Below are 22,236 nucleotides of genomic sequence, written 5' to 3'. Positions count from 1 at the left end.
AAGAATAATAAAAAAAAAACTTTATAAAGGTAAAAGAGTTTTTTTTTTTTTTCTTTTCGCTTAAGTATTGCTAAATTCTACAGTACTGGCATTCTTTTGTATTTTCCTCATCCTTTCTCTCTCAGTGAAGTTTTCCTTTATTTATTTTTTTTTTTTGTGAGCTCGATTTTGTTGTCCGTGGAAGCAAAAAAGCGTTATATAAATCATTGTTTTTTTTTTTTTTACTTAATGAGTATAAGCTTTCATTAGGAAAAAAGGCTTCATGCAAAAAAACCAAAACATTCCTGCTTGACATCAGGGTTTTAAAATTTTTCATGTCCATCTTGATTAGGTTCGTGTTTACACAAGCTGCATAGCATGCAAATGGATTCGGAACTGAAATAAAAACGGATTCTGTGTGCCGAGGTGCTCATATTCAGCTCAAAACATTTCCTGACGTGGCCTCTCCCTTCCCTCGAACGTTTATAACTATTCAGGATGCTGCGTGGTGACACTCGAATGCTTTTCTCTCTCGAATAAAATAAAAATAAAATATATATATCGCTTTAAACGAATGTGGTGTCTTCACGTCCCCAAGGATGACACAAACAATATGCAACACTGACTTTTATAAGACACATGATGTACGTGTGACTGGATTTTTCCGAACGTATTATAGACTATTCTAGTATGTGAGGCTGCTGTGTGTTCTGAATCCTTCTTGTCCTAGAAATACAGTGACATGCCGAATAGTGTGTGTGGTGATAACGTGTCTGAATGGTATTATAATGGTAGAATAAAACTTGAGAAATTATTCCTAAGCGATCTCATATGTATAATCTCTATCTATCTATCTATCTATCTATCTATCTATCTATCTATCTATCTATCTATCTATCTATTAATACATTAAAGAATACGTCACAACATGTATCCGCTTACATTTGTGGTGTATAATTATTTAATCATATATACGTTATATTACATATTGTACGTTTCTGCGATTGTCATTGCAGGCAAGCAGTTCCTCACTCTACAGTTGGTAATAGTGTTACACTGATCCCTACTCTCCTTTAACCCTCCAATGAATTGCTCACTATTTTTTTTTATTTCTCAGTATTACACAGGCCTCGTGATGTATAATGCTGTGGAATGTATAACCACCGACATAATAGTGTAGTAAAGTACAATATAATCGGTTGCTCCTTAACTGTCCTTTTGTAACTTTCCTTTTGCCCCAGCCACCTTTCTTGTCTTCCCTGTGGCAAAAAAACATACAAAACACACTAAAGGCTTCTTCCATACATGTTTAATAGAAAATGTATTTACTTTTTACACATATTTATACATGTTACCATGTATGCTGCTTTCTCCTTGATATTCAGTCATCATCCCCTCTGTAGGACTTCAGATCTGTACAGACACATTCAAAAGCAATGCTTAGGATTTTAACTTGTGATGAAATGAAAATCTACAGGAAGAAAGGTGGAGCCTTTACCCAAATCCTTATACTCCACATTTATCAGGAAGAGGCCGTAGGGTGGAGCTGCCATGTTTTGAGGGTAGACCAAGGAGTCCCTGGTGTCTAACAGATCTTGAACCTGTCTGACAGAGAGCTTACCCTGGCCAACTGCAACCAGCGCCCCCACCATCCTCCGCACCTGAGCCGATGGAAATAATCTCTGATTAACTTTCATAGATTTCACTTCAGAATGTTGTACAGTGATATATAAATGCATTATACTCTCTCAAATCAGTGATTTGAAAATGTAGGCAGCTTCCCAATAGATAGTGAAGTTTTGTTGTAGAGAATAACAGCACCGAGTCATTTCCTGTAAGGTCAGAGATGAATCTTGGTTTACTTCTCCTTCAATCAATATTTTTAGTTTTTTAATATTATTAGGCTTTTGTGGCTCCTGCAAGAACACATTTAATAAATAAAAGCTGTGGCCATAATTTGGTCATATATTATTGGAGGAGGCAACCATTTTTTGTGCTAAAATATCAACACTCAGAACTCACATCATTAATTTCTTTCTGTATGGAACTAACTAAATGGACTAAAAAGTGCGTGATGTGCAGAGACCAGGGGTTGGTTGTGCTTTAATTCCTTCTTCATATATTGTGAATCAGATTGTTGCAGTTTCTAATTTTGAACACAAGGGGGCACACAGCATACACTTTTGCTTTACTGAAACAAGAGCAATACTCACTTGTTTGTATAAAAAGGACCTACTTTTAAACGTGAGCTCCCAGAATTGGACGTCTCTGCGAACATAAAACAAAAGCAAATAAAAGTCACAGAATGATCTATAAACCTCAGAAGTATAATTGCCTTCCATAAACATGAGAAAAATAAGTCAGTCATTTGTATAAATCTCTCCATAACTTAAAACTAAAAATAAATTTTTATCTATTTTTGCTCCCTACGTTATATAATGCTATAAGCCTCTTTTACCATTCAGCAACATTTACCCTTCAGCTTGAATACAAAACTACAGATGCAACCTTGGTCGACTGACTGCATGTGCAGTAAAACCTGGTCAAATGCAAATGCCAATGCAAATTAATTACGCAGTATGAGGTCACATCACAGCACTTCAACTAGCAAAGTAACCAACTGTGCCATAACCCGATAATCTCCCTATACACTGATCTCTAACTGATCCTTTTAGGCAGTAAAACATTCCATTCAAAAGTTAAACTTGACAAAAAAAAAATGATTTGATATATGAGGCATCATTTCATATTCAAGGGCAGAGCTGACTCAAGTTTTTTCTCAAGAGTTTTCTTCTTTTGGCTGCTCCCATTAGGAGACGCCACAGCGGATCATCCGTCTCCATACTAATTCATCCTCTACATCTGCCTCTTTCAAACCAACTACCTGCATGTCTTCCTTCACCACATCTATAAACCTCCTCCTTGGTCTTCCTCTTTTCCTGCTTCCTGGTGGCTCCATCCTCAGCATTCTCCTACTGATATACTCCATGTCCCTCTTCTGCACATGTCCAAACCATTTCAATCGGGCCTCTCTTACTTTGTCTTCAAAATGTCCTACATACACTGTTCCTCTAATAAACTCCGTCCATCGTCGTCACTCCCAATGAAAATCTCAACATCTTCAGCTCTGCTACCTTTCAGCTCCACCTCCTGTCTTTTACTCAATGCCACTGTCTCCAAACCATACAACATCGCAAGTCTCACCACTGTCCTATAAACTTTCCCTTTCACTCTGTCCATCACCACTGCAAACATGAAAGGGCTCAGAACCGATCCTTGATGCAATTCCACCTCCACCTTGAACCAGTCTGTCGTTCTTACTGCACACTTCACTGCTGTCACACTGTCCTTATACATGTGCTGCACCACCCTCAGATACTTCTCTGACACACCTGACTTCCTCATACAATACTACAACTCCTCTCTTGGCACCCTGTCAAACGCTTTCTCTAAATCCACAAACACACAATGCAACTCCTTCTGACCTTCTCTATGCTTCTCCATCAACATTCTCAAAGCAAATAATGCGTCTCTTCTCTCAGCCTGGCTTTCACTACTCTGAGCAACTTTATTCCCCTGTAGTTACTGCAGGTCTACACATCTACCAGCAGACTCCATCTCCATTCCTCAGGCATCTTCTCACCTTCCAAAATTTTGTTGAACAATTTGGTCAAAAACTCCACTGCCTTCTCTCCTTAACATCTTCATGCTTCTACCAGCATGTCATCTGCTGCTGCATCTCCTTGTACTCCCGCCTACTTTTCTCATCATTCTGTCAATCCCAATTCTGTTTTGCCAACCTCTTCTTATGCTTTCCTGCAGGCCCTCATTCCACCACTACATCTCTTTGTCTTCCTTTCTCTTTCCAGATGTACCACACCAAGTACTTTTCTAGCTATCTCCCTCATCACTTCTGCAGTAGTTGCCCAATCATCCAACACCTCTTCACCACCACCGAAGCCCCTGTCTGACCTCTTCCCTGAATTTTACACTACAGTCTTCCTTCAGTTTCCACCATCTTGTTCTTTTTTCAGCCCTTCTTCTTCTTCACCTCCAAAACCATCCTACAGACCACCATCGCAATCACACAGACCACATACAATTGCCATGTAAAACATTTGCACCCAAGTCTCCATCAGTGAACAGTTGATGACCTCAGCAATGATGGAAGTATAATGAATGGAAATTTAGTGTCACCCATTTGAGTCTAATTCTTCACAAGGTTTTTTCCTCATAACCATTGCAGGTTGTTTTATCTTACCACTGTCACCACTGGCTTGCTGATAGGGATACATTTATAGGGACACATTTATAATAGTAAAATTTATATTGAGACAGTGCCCATTGTTAAAAGTGCTATACAAATATAATTGAAATACTGAAATTCTAAATTTACATTGAACTTTACATTAATAGCAAATTCTTTTAACATCAATAATTAATACATAATTTTAAATATCACTTTTAAATGTGCTCAGGGCTAAATGAATATTTATGTTTCCGTGATCACTATTAGCTAATGTGCTCATGCCTTGTTGGAGTATTAAATCAAGCAGATGGCCTCAGCATCGTGCTGGGCTCCTTTAGAAAGTCACACATGAGAAAGCACCTGCATGACCTCCATGACCTAAAAGGTAGACCATGTTTATCTTTGTTGGAAGAAATGTAATTAATTTATTTTATTTGGCACTACAGGTTTATTAAAGCTGAAATAAAGTCACTTGGATAAAATTTGATACAGTGTGCTTTTTATTTTTTATTTTTTAAAAAGAAAAGAAATGCAATCATGATGCTGTATCTCTGCACAGACTGCATGCTGATGCAGCATCTTCACCTTTTTGTGACAGTGCCACCTACAGGTCAAAGTTATAACTATGCTCAAAATGCATTTCTCCACCTTCAAAGCGTTGCCAAATCACCATATTTGATGAGTGTTTTCAGACGCATGTCGAATGTTGAACCCCCCCCCCCCTTGTGGTTAAGAACAGTAACAACATTTAATTTAATTTTTTACGACGTTTTTTACAACGTGTTATGTACCCAGTCCTGCAATACTGAGTGAATGTTCACGAACTTCTGAAATTCAGGACACATCATCTACAGACCAAGCAGGACAAAAATTATCAAATAAGTTTCGAACACTCCAAACAGTTTGCCCGTAATGGTCCAAAGCAACCGACAGCAAAGCTTCCACAAAAAGGATGTAAGGTTATTTCTCAGCAACTACTTTGTGATAGTGCCACCTACAGGTCAAAAGTTACAACAACGTGAAGAAAATGTATAGCCCTTCTTACAAAACGTTTCTTCACCATAACTGATAAGTGTTTTCAGGACCATGCCTTGGATGTAAACCAGACATGCTTGTTAATTATGTTGGATTTTGTTGCAAACTTCAATCACCACCACATCATCTACAGACCAAGCAGGACAAAAGTTATCAAGAGTTTCAAAACCTCCAAACCGTTTGCCCACAATGGAACAAAAAATCTGACAGACAATCTGCCAAAAAAAAAAACCCAGGATGTCAGGCTATTTGTCAGCACACAACTTGGTAACATGTACATGACCTAAAGCTACACCTCAGTTTCTGTGACAGTGCCACCTACTGGTCAAAGTTATAACTATGCCCAAAATGCATTTCTTCATCTTCAAATCATTCCCAAATAACCATATTTGATGAGTGTTTTCAGACTCATGTTGAATGTTAAACCCCCCTTGTGAGTAAGAACTGTAACAACTTTTTTTTTTTAACGATGTTTTCGTTTTTACGATGTCTTATGTACCCAGTTCTGCAATACTGAGTAAATGTTTACGAACGTCTGAAATTCAGGACACATCATCTACAGACCAAGCAGGACAAAAATTATCAAATAAGTTTAGAACACGCCAAACAGTTTGCCTGTAATGGTCAAAAGAAACTGACAGCAAAGCTGCCACAAAAAGGATGTGAGGTTATTTCTCAGCAACTACTTTGTGATAGTGCCACCTACTGGTCAAAAGTTACAACAACGTGAACAAAATGTATAGCCCCTCTTACAAAACGTTTCTTCACCATAACCGATAAGTGTTTTCAGGACCATGCCTTGGATGTAAACCAGCCATGCTTGTTAATTATGTTGGATTTTGTCACAAAATTCAATCACCACCACATCATCTACAGACCAAGCAGGACAAAAGTTATTAAGAGTTTCAAAATCTCCAAACCTTTTGCTCACAAAGAGTCTGAAAACCAATCTGCATAAAAAAAAAAAAAGCAACCCAGGATGTCCGGCTATTTGTCAGCACACAACTTGGTAAGCATGTCAATGACCTAAAGCTACGCCACAGTTTCTGTGACAGTGCCACCTACTGGTCAAAGTTATAACTATGCCCAAAATGCATTTCTCCACCTTCAAATCGTTGCCAGTTCACCATATTTGATGAGTGTTTTCAGACGCATGTCGAATGTTGAATCCCCCCCTTGTGGTTAAGAACTGTACCAACTTATTTTTTGAATTGTATTTATTTTATTTTTTTACGACGTGTTATGTACCCAGTTCTGCAATGGTCCAAAGAATCCGACAGCAAAGCTGCCACAAACAGGATGTGAGGTTATTTCTCAGTAACTACTTTGTGACAGTGCCACCTACTGGTCAAAAGTTATAACAACATGAACAAAATGTATCGCCCCTCTTACAAAATGTTTCTTCACCATAACTGATGTGTTCTCAGGACCATGCCTTGTATGAAAACAAGAACCGCTGGGATTGCACCCCCTTGTGGCTAAGAACTCTAACAACTATTACTTTTTCTTTACCGCGTTTGAGGATTTTAAATGTATACAGTTTTCTGTCATGAATACTCAGCATCTGAAATTCAGATTCACTTTCATGATAATTATGTTGGATTTGTTGCAAACATCCATCACCACCACATCATCTACAGACCAAGCAGGACAAAAGTTATCAAGAGTTTCAAAACAAAAAACCCTGTTTGCCCACAATGGAACAAAGAATCCGACAGCCAATCTGCCAAAAAAAAACAAAAACAAAAAAAAAACAGGATGTCAGGCTTTTTGTCAGCACACAACTTGGTAAGCATGTCCTAAAGCTACGCCACAGTTTTTGTGACAGTGCCACCTACTGGTCAAAAGTTACAACATGCACAAAATGTATAGCTTCACCTACAAAGCATTTGGAGTCTTCACCATAATTTATGAGGGTTTTCAGGATAATGCCTTGGACGTAGCCACTGACTGCGCCCCCTCGTGGTCAAAAACTGTAAAAAAAAATATTTTCCTGTATAATATCTGAAGAATTTATGCTGTGTTTGTAGTTAAAAAGTATACAGAAGTGAATCAACACCAACATCTAAAATTTAAGTTCCCTTCATGTGAAACATTTTGGGTTTTGTGATACTTTTCTCTTCCTGCAAAAGTTTTTTAATTAATACTGAGATTTTCAGACCAAACAGGACAAACTTATCATTATGAATACTCAATTATAGGCCAACGAATCTGTCAGTGAAAACACCAAATAACACCAAATAATAAGTTATGTGCATACACATAACTTGGTATTGTCAGAACCACACCCTGAGGATAAGCAACAAACGTCAGCATAGGTATCTTGTTAAGTAACCCATGGCTTCAGGTGTTTGAACTCCCTGGTTTAAACCCACACCCTAAAATGTTTGTCCTGAGTGCCAAGAAAGGGATGAGTCCCAAATGTAGGATTAGATCCTTTATAAAAGGCTGCGTCTTCAAAATTCTTGGTAGTATAGTGGGTTGAGTGTGTGCATGTGTCTGTTCTATTGCTGTGCTCAAGTTCAAGTCCTGTCTTATGCATACTTAATGTTAAATCCCAAAGCAGGTTCTGTCAAATTAATAAAAAATCCTTTTTAAAAGCTGTTGCTCAGTAAATTAAGGCCAGTGCATTTTTTTTGGAAGTCATGTTTTTATTCCTGTATCAGGTGATATAATTAATTCTGTAATTATCTTTCCCCAGCAATAGTCTCTCTCTGCTGGGGAAATAGTAAAATGAAATAAACCCCTACAGACAGATGTCAGAGCATTTGGCTGAGTGGATTAAGGCCAAAGATACTTTGAACATATTGAGCAGGTTTTATATCATACAGTTCATACAGGGGATGGCAGTTCTTTTGTAACTGGCAGTAACTCATTATCAGTGCATGTGATCCATTTATTAAGACAAAAATCCAAAAAGCAAATGTAGTTATAGTCATTCTGTGGTGTAGCGGTTAGCATTGTGGTTTCTCATATCTGACATCTCTGGTTTGAATCTGAGCTTTAACTTTTATTTGTTATTCTTTTGGGTAGCTGGAACCATGAGCTGTTCATAAAGACAAAAGTCCAATAAGCACTAATACGCTATGTATTTGGTGGTGTAGTGGATAGCATCATAGTCTCTCATGTATAACATCCCTGGTCTGAGTCTGAGCTTTGGAGTTTTTTTTTGTGTTATTGTGCATGAGCTTTTTTTTAAAGACAAAAGTCCAACAAACAAACAAACACAACATCACTGATAGCACAGCGGTTAGAGCTTCAGTCTCTCATACATAACAGCCCTGGTTTGAAACCAACCTTAAGTTGTCATTTGTTATTATAGTTTAAGAAAAAAATAGAAAAAGTCTTTAAAAGAGGGTGTAAGTGTGAGATTCTGTGGCTTAAGAGGATGAGCGTTGCCTCTGGATTGAGAGGTTGTTGGTTCGAACTACAACCATGGCCAACGGTATCGGAGGGTGAAACAGAAATGGTTTAATGGACGATTGGGCATTACTGACGGTATCGGAGGGCGTAAAGAGAAATGGTGATATAGCAGGTGCAAAATGGGCAAAGGTATCAGAAACCGTGAGTTGAAACAGAAATGGTTGTCTGGACAATTGGGCATCACTGAAAGTATCGGAGGGCGTAAAGAGAAATAGTGATATAGCAGGTGCAAAATGGCTGAAGGTGTCAGTGACTCTGACCTAAAGGTCAAAACCCCAGCCAGGTCTCAACAGCCAAAGTAAATTCAGAAACATCTGCCCTAAGATTGGCTGAAGGTGTCAGAAAGTGTGGCTTGCACAAGTTGTGAGGAAGGATAAGAATGGCTGATGGCACCGAACAGCAGCCACTCAAAGAGGAAATAATAGGTGGGGAAAAACACCACAGGAGATTGACAAGGAGGAGGAGCTGGAAAGACATCCTTATTTTCTAAATAATCTTTTTTTTTTTTTGGACTTCTAAGTATTCCTTTCTCCACACCCCACCTTCAACTCCAACCTCCCTTCCATCCATCCATCCATCCATCCTCTCCACACAACTCACTCAGTGTGAGGTAGAGCTGGATTTGAACCAGCAACTTCAAGGGCTGGGCCTTTGCCAGAAGGTCAGCAAGTCTTAACCCAAGCCTTAACCCATTGAGCCATCAGGGCTGACAGATGAGAACCTTTTTTTGGGGGGTTTATCTTCTGTCATCAAATCATCGCCAGAACACCTGCACAGAATATTAAACCAAATTACAATTCCAAAACTATTATTCTGTCTGTTTTTAATACTAAAAAAATAAAATTTCCTGACTAAAAAAAAATCTGATTTTATTAGTCTAAGATGCTGTGGACATTCACCATACAAGTCCCTGTTAACTTTGCTATTATGGAAACTTTGGAAAATAAAAATAATTAACACTAGTACCTGACTACTTTCTGATGGATCAGAATTGAGACTTCAACAGTGCTGTGGTAAATCAGATCTTTGAAGACAGGGCATTTTCGGACATGATGATTCTAACCATAAAAGCGTTAAAGTGTTATGAATTTATTCAATATTTTAAATAATAAATAAATCAACACTAAAACTTCAGTGAAAGATTCCCTTTAATACCCTGAGGCACACTGATGCGATGGCAGGCTTTACTGCCTGCCTTCAAAGCAGCGTGTTGCCTCCGCTCGCACTGAGAGTCACGCCTGCATCCAAAATCAGACCTGCCCAATACCTGTTGCCTAGCAACGGTGCTCAAATGCAACCTCATATTTTGCAACTCCTACTCCCGAAATGTCACCATCACCAACCGCTCGCCCTCGCTACCTCAACCTGCACATTATTATGCAGTATGAACAGGAAATAAAAGCTCAGTGTTGACTGAAGGAGATCATTTTGAACCGCGATAGTGAATATTATATTAGGCTCATGAATGCACTAAAGCCTGGTGTATAAATATCACAGACACAGAATCCTGTCTCACAGTTTGTGTCAAAAGATTTTGTTCGAGTCTATTTAGCAGAGAATATTTAAAAGAAACTCCTGCTGATTGACATCTAACCTACATATATCAGATTCTATATGTGAATTTGATGATCACATCATTAGTAAATTTTTTACATTTCTTAATTTATAAAATTTTTTAACAAAAAACTACAAACTTATTAGGATCGTTTGTGTATTGATTAAAAAAAATCCACAATTTCAAATAATGATTCATGCTTTTATTACCCATCGATATACTCAACACAAGCACCAGTAAAACAAAACAGCAAAGATGTGAATGTAGTAATCCAATAGTTAAGGTTCCACAAATATAACAAATATCCAATAAAGAATTTTTGAGACGTTGTGAAAAGCAAGGTAGCTTTAGGCACTGTTCGCACCATATCTATCATTATCTAAAATCTGAAGGTGTATTATAATGGTAGAACAAATGATTTATAGTGGACACAGTGTAGTTTTTATTCTTCATGACTAAGTGAAGCAAAAATTCTTGAAATATGCTTTAAAATCCCTTATATTTAAAAAGTATTCACTTTCCCATGGTCTGGTGCCATGTTTTTATTGATCTGCTGGTTTCCCCATTTCTATTCTCAAAGTTATCTAAAACTGTATGGATGAGATGAACAGTTAGCAGAAATCCATTTCTCATTCCATGTGAATTTATTCCATGCATGCCCCCACAAAATCCTATAAGCTGTTTTACAGTTACCTCACATATAAAATAATTCTATTAAGAATATATTAACTTTTCCATTTACTGAATAGAAACGTCTATCATTGTTTTCAAACATATCCGTGCGCTCCTAGTTGGTGGAGGCAAATTGGGTGTCTAGATTACATAGAATGCCCAGGATGGGACTCGGTGGAGATGTGGAAGTGTACCTGTGGAAGTGGCGCTGGCTGAAGGAGAGGCCTAGCTGCACCTGCACCAGCTCCATGGTCTTTACTGGGTTCTTGAATGGAGCGTCTGAGCTGAGTGCACGAAAGGTGCTGAAATCGTGGGTGCCCTGTAACATGGCTCCAGCCTCTCGCATGGCATCGACATTGAGCTCCCTGCATATTAATTATACACAAATATAATTAAAAAACTTTTAATATGTATATTTGAATATGTTGATAAGATAATTAGGAACAGCACTGGTGAGGAAACAGCTGCTTTTTGCTGCTGATTAAAGGAAGATTAAAGTTGTGGAACTTAACATTAAATTAAACTACAAATGGATAAAAATGTATGATTTTTTTCTGTGCATTATTACAATATAATTGTTGGTAAACTGATGTGATGTAAGAAATAAAACACCTGTTTTATGGAAACATGTCGTCTCACGTTATTGACTTAAATGAATATATTATGCTTATAATATATAAAACACTGCCTCAATTAATAAGCACAATTCTAACAAACAAATGTGAATAGTTATATTTATGTCCTTTTGGGAAAAGGGTTAATAATAAACGTTTGGTTTTAGTTTCTTATTCACATTTATTCATATAGTATGGTTTCTGACCCTTTTTGAACTGATTACCCAAAAGTGGACTGTAAAATCTTTACTAGGTGTGAATGAGTTTGGGAATGTGCGCTTATGTGGGATGCCTGCTATGGACTCGTGTTCCATACAGGATTACACTTATTATAATATTATAATATTTAAATGTACAAGGACGTAAATATACACAATACAAACGAAAGTTTAAGGACACATGACCATAAGTTTCATGTGCTTTTTGAGCATGCCATTCCATATTTAAAGTCCTCATTTGCTGGAATGATAAACACCATATTTTATTAAGCTGTTCTACTAGATTTGTGCTCATTCAGCTACAAGGGCATCAGTAATACCAGGTACTGATGTAGTGTGAGGAGGACTGTGGTGCAGTCAGAGTTCCAATTCATTCCAAAGTTGTTCTGGTAATGCTACCACCTCCAAAGACATTCTATACAATTGTCTGCCTCCAACTTTGTGCTAACATTTTGAAGAGAAGAACCACATATGGCTGGAAAAGTCAGGTGTCCCAATACTTAGCTATATTGAAACTTGCACTATATTGACAAAGGCAAGTTTTAAAACATATGAATTTTAAGATGAATGACTGATGCACCCAGATGTGTAAAAATCTCTCTGCATGAATGATGCATCTGTGGCACTGGTTCTTTTAATTTTAAAACAAAATATTAAAAACAAAGTAACAATGTATCTAATTAGATTATGACACACAGTCTACTGGTTTTGCCACAACAATTCTACATCTAATAACAGTCCCATTAAACAGCCCTGGTTTGTACAGTGTTCGTTGTTGCGATAAAAAAAAAAATCACAATAAGTTTTAACGCATTTCTCAACGTTTGTTGAAAGACTGAAGTCTGAAATGTCTGTGTGAATCATGCTGTTATATTTTGCTCATATCTTGTATCCCTGGGATGTTTTTTTGGGATAGAAAAAGAACTATTTAAAGTTTTAAAGTCAGTCAAGTCAGATGAGGAAAGTCAAAAGAAAGAGATAAAAGTAAAATAGTTGTTTGGAATCATGGATGATTGCTAATAAAAAAAGAGAGGAATGCATGCATGTTAAAATAGCGTGTGTGCATGTGTGGGAGACTGAGACAGAAAGAGAGAGAGAAAGAGAGACAGACATTTGTGTGGGTGTTGTTTTGCGTCACCATAGCCTGCAGCTTATGCTGCCCTACTTAATCCAAAAAAATTGAAAGAGCGAACAAGATGTTAGAAAAAAAAGATGTTCAGGCAGCAGCCTAAAATTCAAGACACCATGCCAAGTCTTTTACCCATCAGACTCAACATCTGCTTTATTTCCACTGCTTTCCTTTGCTATATAATTGAGGGTAATTGTGTATAATACACACACACACACACAATTTATAATATATATTATAGTTTATATTAAATGTGTATAATTTATACATATATACAAACTGTATTATACAGACTTCAAGGTCATTATTATCATTTTCATCATTATATCTCTAGAAACATGCAGTTTAGTCACAGAGGCATGTCTCAGGTTTTCACATCCACATAAACTCACTCATCTTTTCTTTGTGCATCAGTCACTGTTTCTCATGTGTTTACTATTCATGTGTCAGCAAAGTGTCTGCTGTGCACTTGCTCTCTCTCAGAGCTCTCGAATAAACTAAAAAAAAAAGACAAATAATAATATCTTCGGATACTCTGATGATAAATATAAATTTATTTGTGCATGTTTATTTGCATCGACTCCCGTGAATACACGGGTCAATTAAAAGCAACTTAATTCCACCTTGGCAAGCGAGTACATTTTTTTAAAAAGTACTGTGGAACTCACGTGTCCTGTAACGTCCAGCACAAATCCTTCTCTGTTATGGGCAGTTCAGTATGACGGCGAACTCCTGTGGCCAAGCGGTAGACGTAGGTTCTTGATAAGGCACGGTAGCGGGCGTGAAAGTCATTCGGGACACTGCAGACTCTTGTGATTCTGCTTAAGATAAAAAAATGTGAGCATTAATTAAAACATTTCTAAGTACAATTTGAAGAAAGGTAAATGTTTTGCACATTAATCCTGTTCCAATTTTTCTCTCATGCAAGAAATAATGTTGATATCAAAATATATTTGGAGATTCATTTAAATTTGTTCTTGACCTGATTGACAATTTTTAGGTTAACACTCTACAGAGTCAGTGAATCTCATTACATTTTCGTTTATGCCATTTGGCAGACATCGGTATCAAAGTCTTTATCTCATTTATATCAACTGAGAAGTTAAGGGATAAGGACCTTTCTCAAGGGCCCCAGAGGGAGCAGCTTGGTGGAGCTGGGATTTTAACTTGTGAATTCTGATCAGAAGTCCTGGTCAATCAGAAGCAGTGGTTATTGAAGTGGCAGCTCAGTGGACTGAAGTGGAGTATATGTACTTCTGATAGGCAGGCTATGATTTCAAAATAACAGCTCCATCAAGCTGCTGCCTCTGGGCCCTTGAGCAAAGCCCTTAACACTCAACAGCTCAGGTGTACAAATGAGATCATTGTAAGTCACCCTGGATAAGGCTTTCTGCCAAATGCCATAAGTGACAACAGGAACTTGTTTATTTTTTTTACTTAACAACATTTAACTACAACTACAAATGGTCAAATGTATGCGAACACAATGCACATAAACACATTTAAAAAATTGTATTTACTTGTAAATTGCTGTGGTCTAAGAGGAATAAAATGCACCTGTTTAACACACCAACCTATTTTTGTTAAACATATTCATGTTATTGCCTTTCATTTACAGCATGCTGTTTACATCTGAGATACTTATAACATTTGCAACCAAGGTCCATTTTAGCCATAAGAAATTCCACAGATTTTCTCAGTACAGATTTATTTTTATGAACACAATGTTCAAATATTATGTGTACACAACACTGTTCAAATATTATTTGTACAATAATAAAATAGCCGTTTAATGGATGCATGGAGATTTCGGCTGCTGAACTTTCCACTCATAAACCATGTTTTATTTAAAAAATATATTAACTGTCATTAGATTCAAGCTATTTATAGGTCTTTAGAGATTTCAGGCCAAGACAAACATGCTAATAAATATTATTATAAATGACTCAATAATAAATAGATGGTGACATCAACCTTAACCTTAACTAAAATTACCATTGATCATTATTTAATTAGATACATTTACCAAATAATATAAAAACTCTAAAAGAATACAAGATATTACCTTCCTCAAAGCAAAGCATTTACATTGCATATATAACATTACATTAAATTAACACCCTCCCGCTCACAGTTAAAATAGTTTTGCCATTCATTAAATGTTGACCCGAGATCCAGTCATATGATTCCTTGTGCACACACATAGCATTTAGTCTACATTAAACATTTATACAACACAATCCCATGAGGCCTTTGAAGCGGACTCTCGTGTCTATCACCGCGTCACCAGAAACCCCATTGAACATGAATAAAGAGGTCACAACAAGCTGACATTATTACCCGCTATTGGGCTTCTATTCAGGAGAGGTAATTGAAATTAATGAGTTTGAATGCAACCAGGCAAATTGGGATCAGATTTAAAGGGCTTGTTGACATGGACTACACACACCTACTCAACTGCAAATCAAGCATCATACAGGGATAAGAGTTTCACGCATGATTCATTTTCCTACGTGCTTTGGGCCTGAAAATACAATAATTGATGCTGCACAAAACACAAAGAAAAAAACAAAAAAAAACCCCAAAAAAACCTCACTGCATAATAAACGTCAAAATTCTCAAACCTGGTTCTAGATATAATACAGCACATCATTTGACATGGGACACAATATTATATTTATTATTTACACAGACATAGAATAAGGTTAACAATGTAACTGCTCCAGCTTCCCTTATCCTGTACCTCAATCAGATCCATGCCATCTATAAACAGAATACAACACAGTATTTTCCAGAAATATAATCCCTAAAGCCTACCTGAAATCAAACACAAAGCATTAATGAAGTTTAATGCTCCTTTAGACCCTGCATTGAGTTTTCATGTTGACCTTATAGGTCACTGACCTTCTCAAACAGTGCTGTGATGTGAAAGAACCAGCGATCTACAAATATGAACGATCCAAAAAGTAAATCCAGAAAACAAAATGAAATAAATAAAACAAAATCCCCAAACAATCCCTGCTCTAATGCTAAGTAATCTTTTTTTCTAGCAGATCCAGTGTAGAAATACCCATTTTGTAAGGCAAAACATTTCCTATATTAAAATGTAAAACTTGTAAAATATGCAACTGTAAAAAGTATCTAACCCACACACAAAATTCAATTCCAGGTTCAATTCCTAACCATCTGAACCGCATTTCTTCATCCTTTCCATGCTAAATGTTGAACAACATCCTGACCCAAGTCTATGCAAAATATTTTTAGTGCAGAAAACACATTACATGACACAACTTGCTTGCCAAAACATAAACACCCCTAACTAATCTAACTATTTGACAAAAGGCATGTTTTCAGGAGATGCAGAGACGATAGGAACGGCATCCGAGTATGAAGGGGGAAACGAGACGGAAAAATCTGATGTGAGAAAGAAGAAAGCAGCACTGAGATGAAATATGGTCATTACAGCAGTTTGAACATATTTCAGTTGCTGAGTCATGCTGTTCATTTGCAAGCACATGCAGTGTAAATTTAAGAGATGTTTTAAAAGTCAAACATTACAGACATCAAGACTTCTATGTTGTCTCTTTTTATATATACTGACTGGATTGTTACTAAACATTCACCACCTAAATGCAAATAAAACATAAAAAAAAGAAAATATTTAATGAAAAAAATGTATATATATATATATATATATATATATATATATATATATATATATATACACACACACACACACACACACACACACACACACACACACACACACACACACACACACACACACACACACAATATACATTATATACAAAAAAATATATAATCCTAACCATCCAAAAATAGTCCATGATCCTGGATCAGCTACAAAATGCATGTGGACACCTAACCATATGAAAAAACATATCCAGTCCAACCCAATGAATTACAATTGCAGAGCGTTCATGTTGTGTAACAAGCTTATTAAAATCTCTAACGCTTATTACTGCCAAAACCATGTGCTGGAGGGCCAGATTCATAATGAGATTTGTGTTTCCCCTCTTCAAAGAGCTCATAAATAAAGGCCTCAGATTGAGTTCATGAATAAATCAGGCTTGTTAAATAAATAAATCAGGTGTGAATGTTAAACTTTACACTGCATAACCTAAACATATTGGTCTACACTGTTCAGTACCTGCTCCTAAAAGGTCGAAGTACAGGTGTCCAAGATGCAGTCCTGATATGAAACATGGTGTCCTTAGTGCAGTACTGATATGTTACATGGTGTCCCAGGTGCAGTACTGATATGCACTATAAGTGTAGCGGTAGGGATGCACCTATCAGGTAGTTCACTAATTAACGTTCTGTGTTTCAATGAGCAACGACAAGGAGGCAAGGGCTGATCTAAACTGTAAAAGGAAAAAAGGAAGATAAAAAGCTGTTTAATATTCACAAGCCTGCTTCCCGACTTCTTATTTTCCTTACAATCACAGGGGTCTCAAAATAAGATTTTAAAGCCAACATGTATATTGTTGCAGGAAAAAAGGATCTACAAGTGTATTATGCACCTCATAGAACTTATTCCTCACCATTGCATACTTTTTTTCTCCCTTTACAGTTTAACATGTGCTTGAAAAACAAGTAAATTCCTGTTATCACTTACGTTATAATTATGGCTGTCAAAATTAACATTAACATTTGTTGTACTGATGTGCCAATTCTCAAATCAAGTACCAAATTCCACCATGATGCACACATCCGGCAATTAAAATCATCCGTGTGGAAACAGCAAAAGTTCAGTTTGGTGTCCTGATAAACTTTCTTTCGGCTTCTCCCAACAGGGGTCGCCACAGTGGATCATCCGCATGTTTGATTTGGCACATGTTTTTACGCTGGATTCCTAACGCAACCCTCCCCATTTATCCGGACTTGGGACCGGCACTAACAGTGCATTGGCTTGTGCAACCCTAATGGCTGGGGTTGGTTCCCTGACCGGGGATCGAACCCGGGCCACAGCGGTGAAAGCACTGCATCCTAACCACTAGACCACCAGGGAACTTTTGTTGTCCTGATGATTTACTTAATTTAAAACACCATAATTTAAAACATTTACAAGAATATTTTGTCTTCATGCTCAATGTTGATTTTGGTTTTACTAATAATAAACATACATTTACATAAAGCTTCCATATTTGTCCATGGTCATGTTGATTAGGAGTATTAAAAACTTGAAACGTATTAATTTAAGGTACATTGAGAACAGATAAAAATGTGTGATTAATCACGAGTCAACTCATGACAATCGTACGATTAATCGCAATTAAATATTTAAATCGATTGACAGCCCATGTTATAATAAAATTCGCGCACTTTCTCTTTATAATACACAGTGTGTCATGGCCCTCTAGAACCACAAAGTCCTTCATCCTAATCTCAAACATGTAGGAAAGCCTGCTGTTACAAAACACGGACACTGACTCTTTCCATAAATGGTAAACAAAAAGCATCACGTCTCCATCCCTCCATTAACATTAATATGTTTTTCCTAAAAAAAAAAAAAAATAAATTAAAAAAAAAAGATTATTTTTAGCCTTCAATGAATTAGAATGTCTATTAGTCCCCATAATGGAGAAATCAGAACATTTCAGAGTGAGTTTATTAATATAAACCTACTACACTACTGCAAATGCTGTGCAGAGTGTGACCCTAATTTATATTTGACAAGGGAAATACAAAATCAGCAGCACTCCGGGCTTCTTACCTGATAGGCTCAGATTTTAAAAAGAAGTTTAAGGCATCAGTCAGGACTTGTTCTGTAAAGGGAGGTTTGTCTCCTCTGCGCTGGATGTCTAGATGTGCAGAGTTACAGAGCGCATGCACACCCGTGTCTGTTCGACTGGAGATGAACACCGACGCTTCATTTACAGGCTTCAGCCTTCGCACTGCGTTCTAATAAGAAAAGAGAACATCAAAGTAAGAAAACTGCCATGTTTAAGTCACAGTACATGTTTCTGAGATATTGATGGTATGACACTATAATTAGAAGCATATGACAAAAACGGGGATGTTAATCTTTTGCTTTGTATCTTTAAATTGGAAATGTCTGACATTTTTATGTCTTTTTATCTTAATGTGCTGTTTAAACCGGATTTAAACATCTGGACACCTTGTACTTTGCTTTTAACAGTGGTCCCCAAACTTTTTTGCGCCATGGACCGGATTAATGTCAAAATATTTTTACGGACCGGTTAAATGTCATACAATATTTTCACAGACCAGCCTTTAGGGGGGGTGGGGGAATACGACCGGTATAAAAACTGGTATTTTTTTAAATATAATAATAAACGTGAATCCACTGTGTTGTTTTTTTGTTTATTTTGCTAGCGTGGGGGTTTCAGTTTAGCGGTAATGTATTGTGTTACTGGCCGAAGCCCCTTTAAGAAGGTAGCGGATGGAGGTAAGACGTGTGACCGAGGCATCATGACATGCATCAAGAGTGAGTCATAGACAGATGTGGAGGAGAAAATCCGGTAATTTTCCAAAATAACACATCGTTCAGAATCAGATAATAAATAAAAAGGAAATAATATAAGTTATGTATTCTTTCTGTGCGGATCGGTACCAACTGACCCAGGGGGTTGGGGACCATTGGCTTTAAGCATATTGTGATATATTATTCTCTGCCTGCTAGTGTTTCTGCTGAATTCTCCCACCACATAATACATAACTGCTTTATGCTGTGCTCTCATCCGAACAGCACTTTAAAATGAACTATAAACTTTGAACTGCTTGGTTAAAAGAAAAAGAAATCTCAGCAGTGGAGTTTGTTAATATGATCCATACTGTACATTCTGGTGAGGAAGAGTGTTCATCACATCACATTCAGCAGCATACCCATTCCTGCATTTTTATTAAAGCAAATTTTAGAGTCACTTTGAGGTGACGACAAGGATTTTTCTGACCTTTCTATGCCACAATGATTTAACATGATTAGCAAAACACTGAGTCATATGCAATTCTAAAACACCGCATCAAAGTCGCCAAAGGCTTCAGCAGCGGGAAAAGTGATGCATGTGTGTCTGATGGGAAAATAGTGTCTCATTTCTAAAGACTAGCGTTTATGGGTAATGGCTTTTTAATGAATGAGACTGCAGATGGTCAGACGTTTATACAAATGTCTGATAGTGTGTGTCTAATGCAGAGTGACAAGCATGGGATTTGTCAAGTCACAGAAAAGCAGGCTTCATGGATTTGCAGTTAACCAAGGTTATTATGAGAGGAAATTGACAAAGACCTCCCTGATGCTGCTTTGGAAAAAATTGGAAATTGGGGAAAACATAATTATGTGCCTTTTGCTAAATGATCTATAAAATGATCACAACAATAAAATAAGTCCTTATTTCTTGACAAATGATTTAAAAGAGAAATGAATATGTACATTTACTCACTTCAAATAAATTTTGATGAGGAGATGGATGATCGCGAATTGGCAGGCAAAAATTGTGTTAACAAATTTGTAACACAATTACTACACAGCAACTATATCTAAATAAAGAAACATTTTATTGTAGCATCACAAACTAGTTACGTTATGTTTATCTGTATTGAGCAAGTCAGAGGCAACAGTGAAAAACTGGGAAAAACTCCCTTAGATATTATGAGGAAGAAACTTTGAGAGGAAACAGACTCAAAAGGCAACCCATCCTCATCTGGGTGACCCCGAATTACCATTTATTAGAGTTCCATCATTGTTGATATCAACTGTTCACTGATGTAATAAACTCTTCATTACAATGGCAGCCCTAAGCTACTGTAATAAACTGTTTATATTATAATTAAGTCCAATGCATGGTTCTTAACCCCCCACCGTAATCTCATGCACTTAATGGTTTTCATTTGAAGAGAACTACATTAAGAGAAATGACATTCAAAAACAAGCATATCGTTTGTTATAGATGTACATGACCTGTGCATGTTTACTGAATTAGAAATAGAAATTGCACTGAACTAGTTTTTTTTTTTTTTTTTTTAATGTAAAAATATTTGTTTCCTCTAGAAATCACTTATGCACATACTTATCTACAGCAGCCTGCAATTAGCCCTTTTTTTCCCCATTTCTTGTGAACAAAAACGTTATTTAACAAACAAAACTTGAGCATTTTGATGAACATCTTTTAAGATCCCAAAAATGTTATGGTACAAATATTGTGACCATTTTAAGAGTAACCCTTGAATTGTAGTGCTTTTTTTACAGTTATTTTATTATTGCTGTTATTATTGTTTTCAATAATAAAAATAATAATAATATGAAGAAGAAGAAATATAATAATAATAATAATATAAATATATTAAATATTAATCTAAATAAATATAAATTAAATATAAATATTAATATTAATCTAAATAAAATGAAATAAAAATGATCTAAATAATATAATAACTACAATTTAAAGAGATAAATACTTGCTTGTGTTTTTGTATATATATATATATATACACATATATATATATATATATATATATATATATATATATATATATACACACACATATATATATATATATATATATATATATATATATATATATATATATATATATATATATAAATAAAAATCGTTGAGACTGACCTCTAAATGATTCTGCACTCCCTGCAGAGGTTGATGTGCTGGAGCCTTCATCACCCCACTGTAATCACAGTCAAATCTCACATAAACATGATTTCTAACACAGCAATGCATCTCTCCTAGAGAAGATTATCAGCTGTCAGACCTGTATTTGGTTCCGAGGTACTGAAAGAAGATGAGATAGCGAGTAACTGGAGCGATCTGCTGCATGACAGCTCGTGTACTGTATGGGCTTCAGTGTTATCAGCTTTCTCGAAAGCGATGACGGACATGAGTGACATTTCTACCGAGTTTAATAAAAACACTCCATGATTAACACAATGACACCAGGAAAGACCCCACGATGCTACAAGACCAGTTTAAACACTACTGTAGGAGGTTTTTATTGAGATGATGATGATGATTATGATGAACGAGCGGCACATGCGCGGATAAATTTAAACCACTTCCGGGGTTTGAGATTTTGACGCCCGATGCAGTGCCTGTACAAAAACATGTGTGTTTACTGTTCTTATCTAAATAAAAAAACAAAACAATTTCGTTAAGACACAGATTAAGAACAAAATATCGTTTAATTACAGTTTTTAGTATAATTAAAGATGGTACACAATACGCAACGAAGAAACGAAAAAGGCATATTGATTGTGTTCACCCCGTCTTCTGTCAGGACCCCAGCTAATGGAACATGTGCTCTTCAGAAAGGCGTAATTGAATAATCAAGAAGTCATATTTTACATTATACTGTATTTAAAAAAAGAT

General features: G+C 36.5%; 1 protein-coding gene and 1 non-coding gene across 7 annotated transcripts; both read right to left on the bottom strand.

Annotated features, from left to right (window-relative positions):
• Positions 1 to 1,068: 1,068 nt before the first annotated feature.
• pusl1 (pseudouridine synthase like 1) lies at positions 1,069 to 21,919 on the bottom strand. 6 transcript variants are annotated; one of them, XM_046875077.1, is made up of 9 exons: positions 21,623 to 21,919; positions 21,481 to 21,538; positions 18,612 to 18,799; positions 13,543 to 13,695; positions 11,108 to 11,278; positions 2,193 to 2,247; positions 1,478 to 1,640; positions 1,335 to 1,392; positions 1,069 to 1,238 (listed from the first exon to the last, which is right to left on the bottom strand). In XM_046875077.1, the coding sequence occupies exons 1-8, from the start codon at positions 21,685 to 21,687 to the stop codon at positions 1,361 to 1,363; spliced, it is 885 nt and encodes a 294-aa protein (XP_046731033.1). In that variant the 5' UTR covers positions 21,688 to 21,919; the 3' UTR covers positions 1,069 to 1,238; positions 1,335 to 1,360. The 6 variants fall into 6 exon arrangements, 3 of the variants coding, with proteins under 3 accessions (XP_046731033.1, XP_046731034.1, XP_046731035.1); XM_046875078.1 differs by having other exon boundaries at positions 13,543 to 13,692; XR_006928679.1 differs by lacking the exon at positions 1,069 to 1,238 and having other exon boundaries at positions 1,274 to 1,392; positions 2,216 to 2,247.
• trnae-uuc lies at positions 17,835 to 17,906 on the bottom strand. Its single transcript has one exon. It is a non-coding gene; the product is annotated as a tRNA-Glu (tRNA).
• Positions 21,920 to 22,236: the final 317 nt, after the last annotated feature.

This window comes from Silurus meridionalis, chromosome 19 (assembly GCF_014805685.1).
Source record: "Silurus meridionalis isolate SWU-2019-XX chromosome 19, ASM1480568v1, whole genome shotgun sequence".
Classification (NCBI taxonomy): Eukaryota; Metazoa; Chordata; class Actinopteri; order Siluriformes; family Siluridae; genus Silurus; species Silurus meridionalis.
Note: the sequence above shows the minus strand (reverse complement) of the source record. Positions and strands in the feature narration are given on the sequence as shown.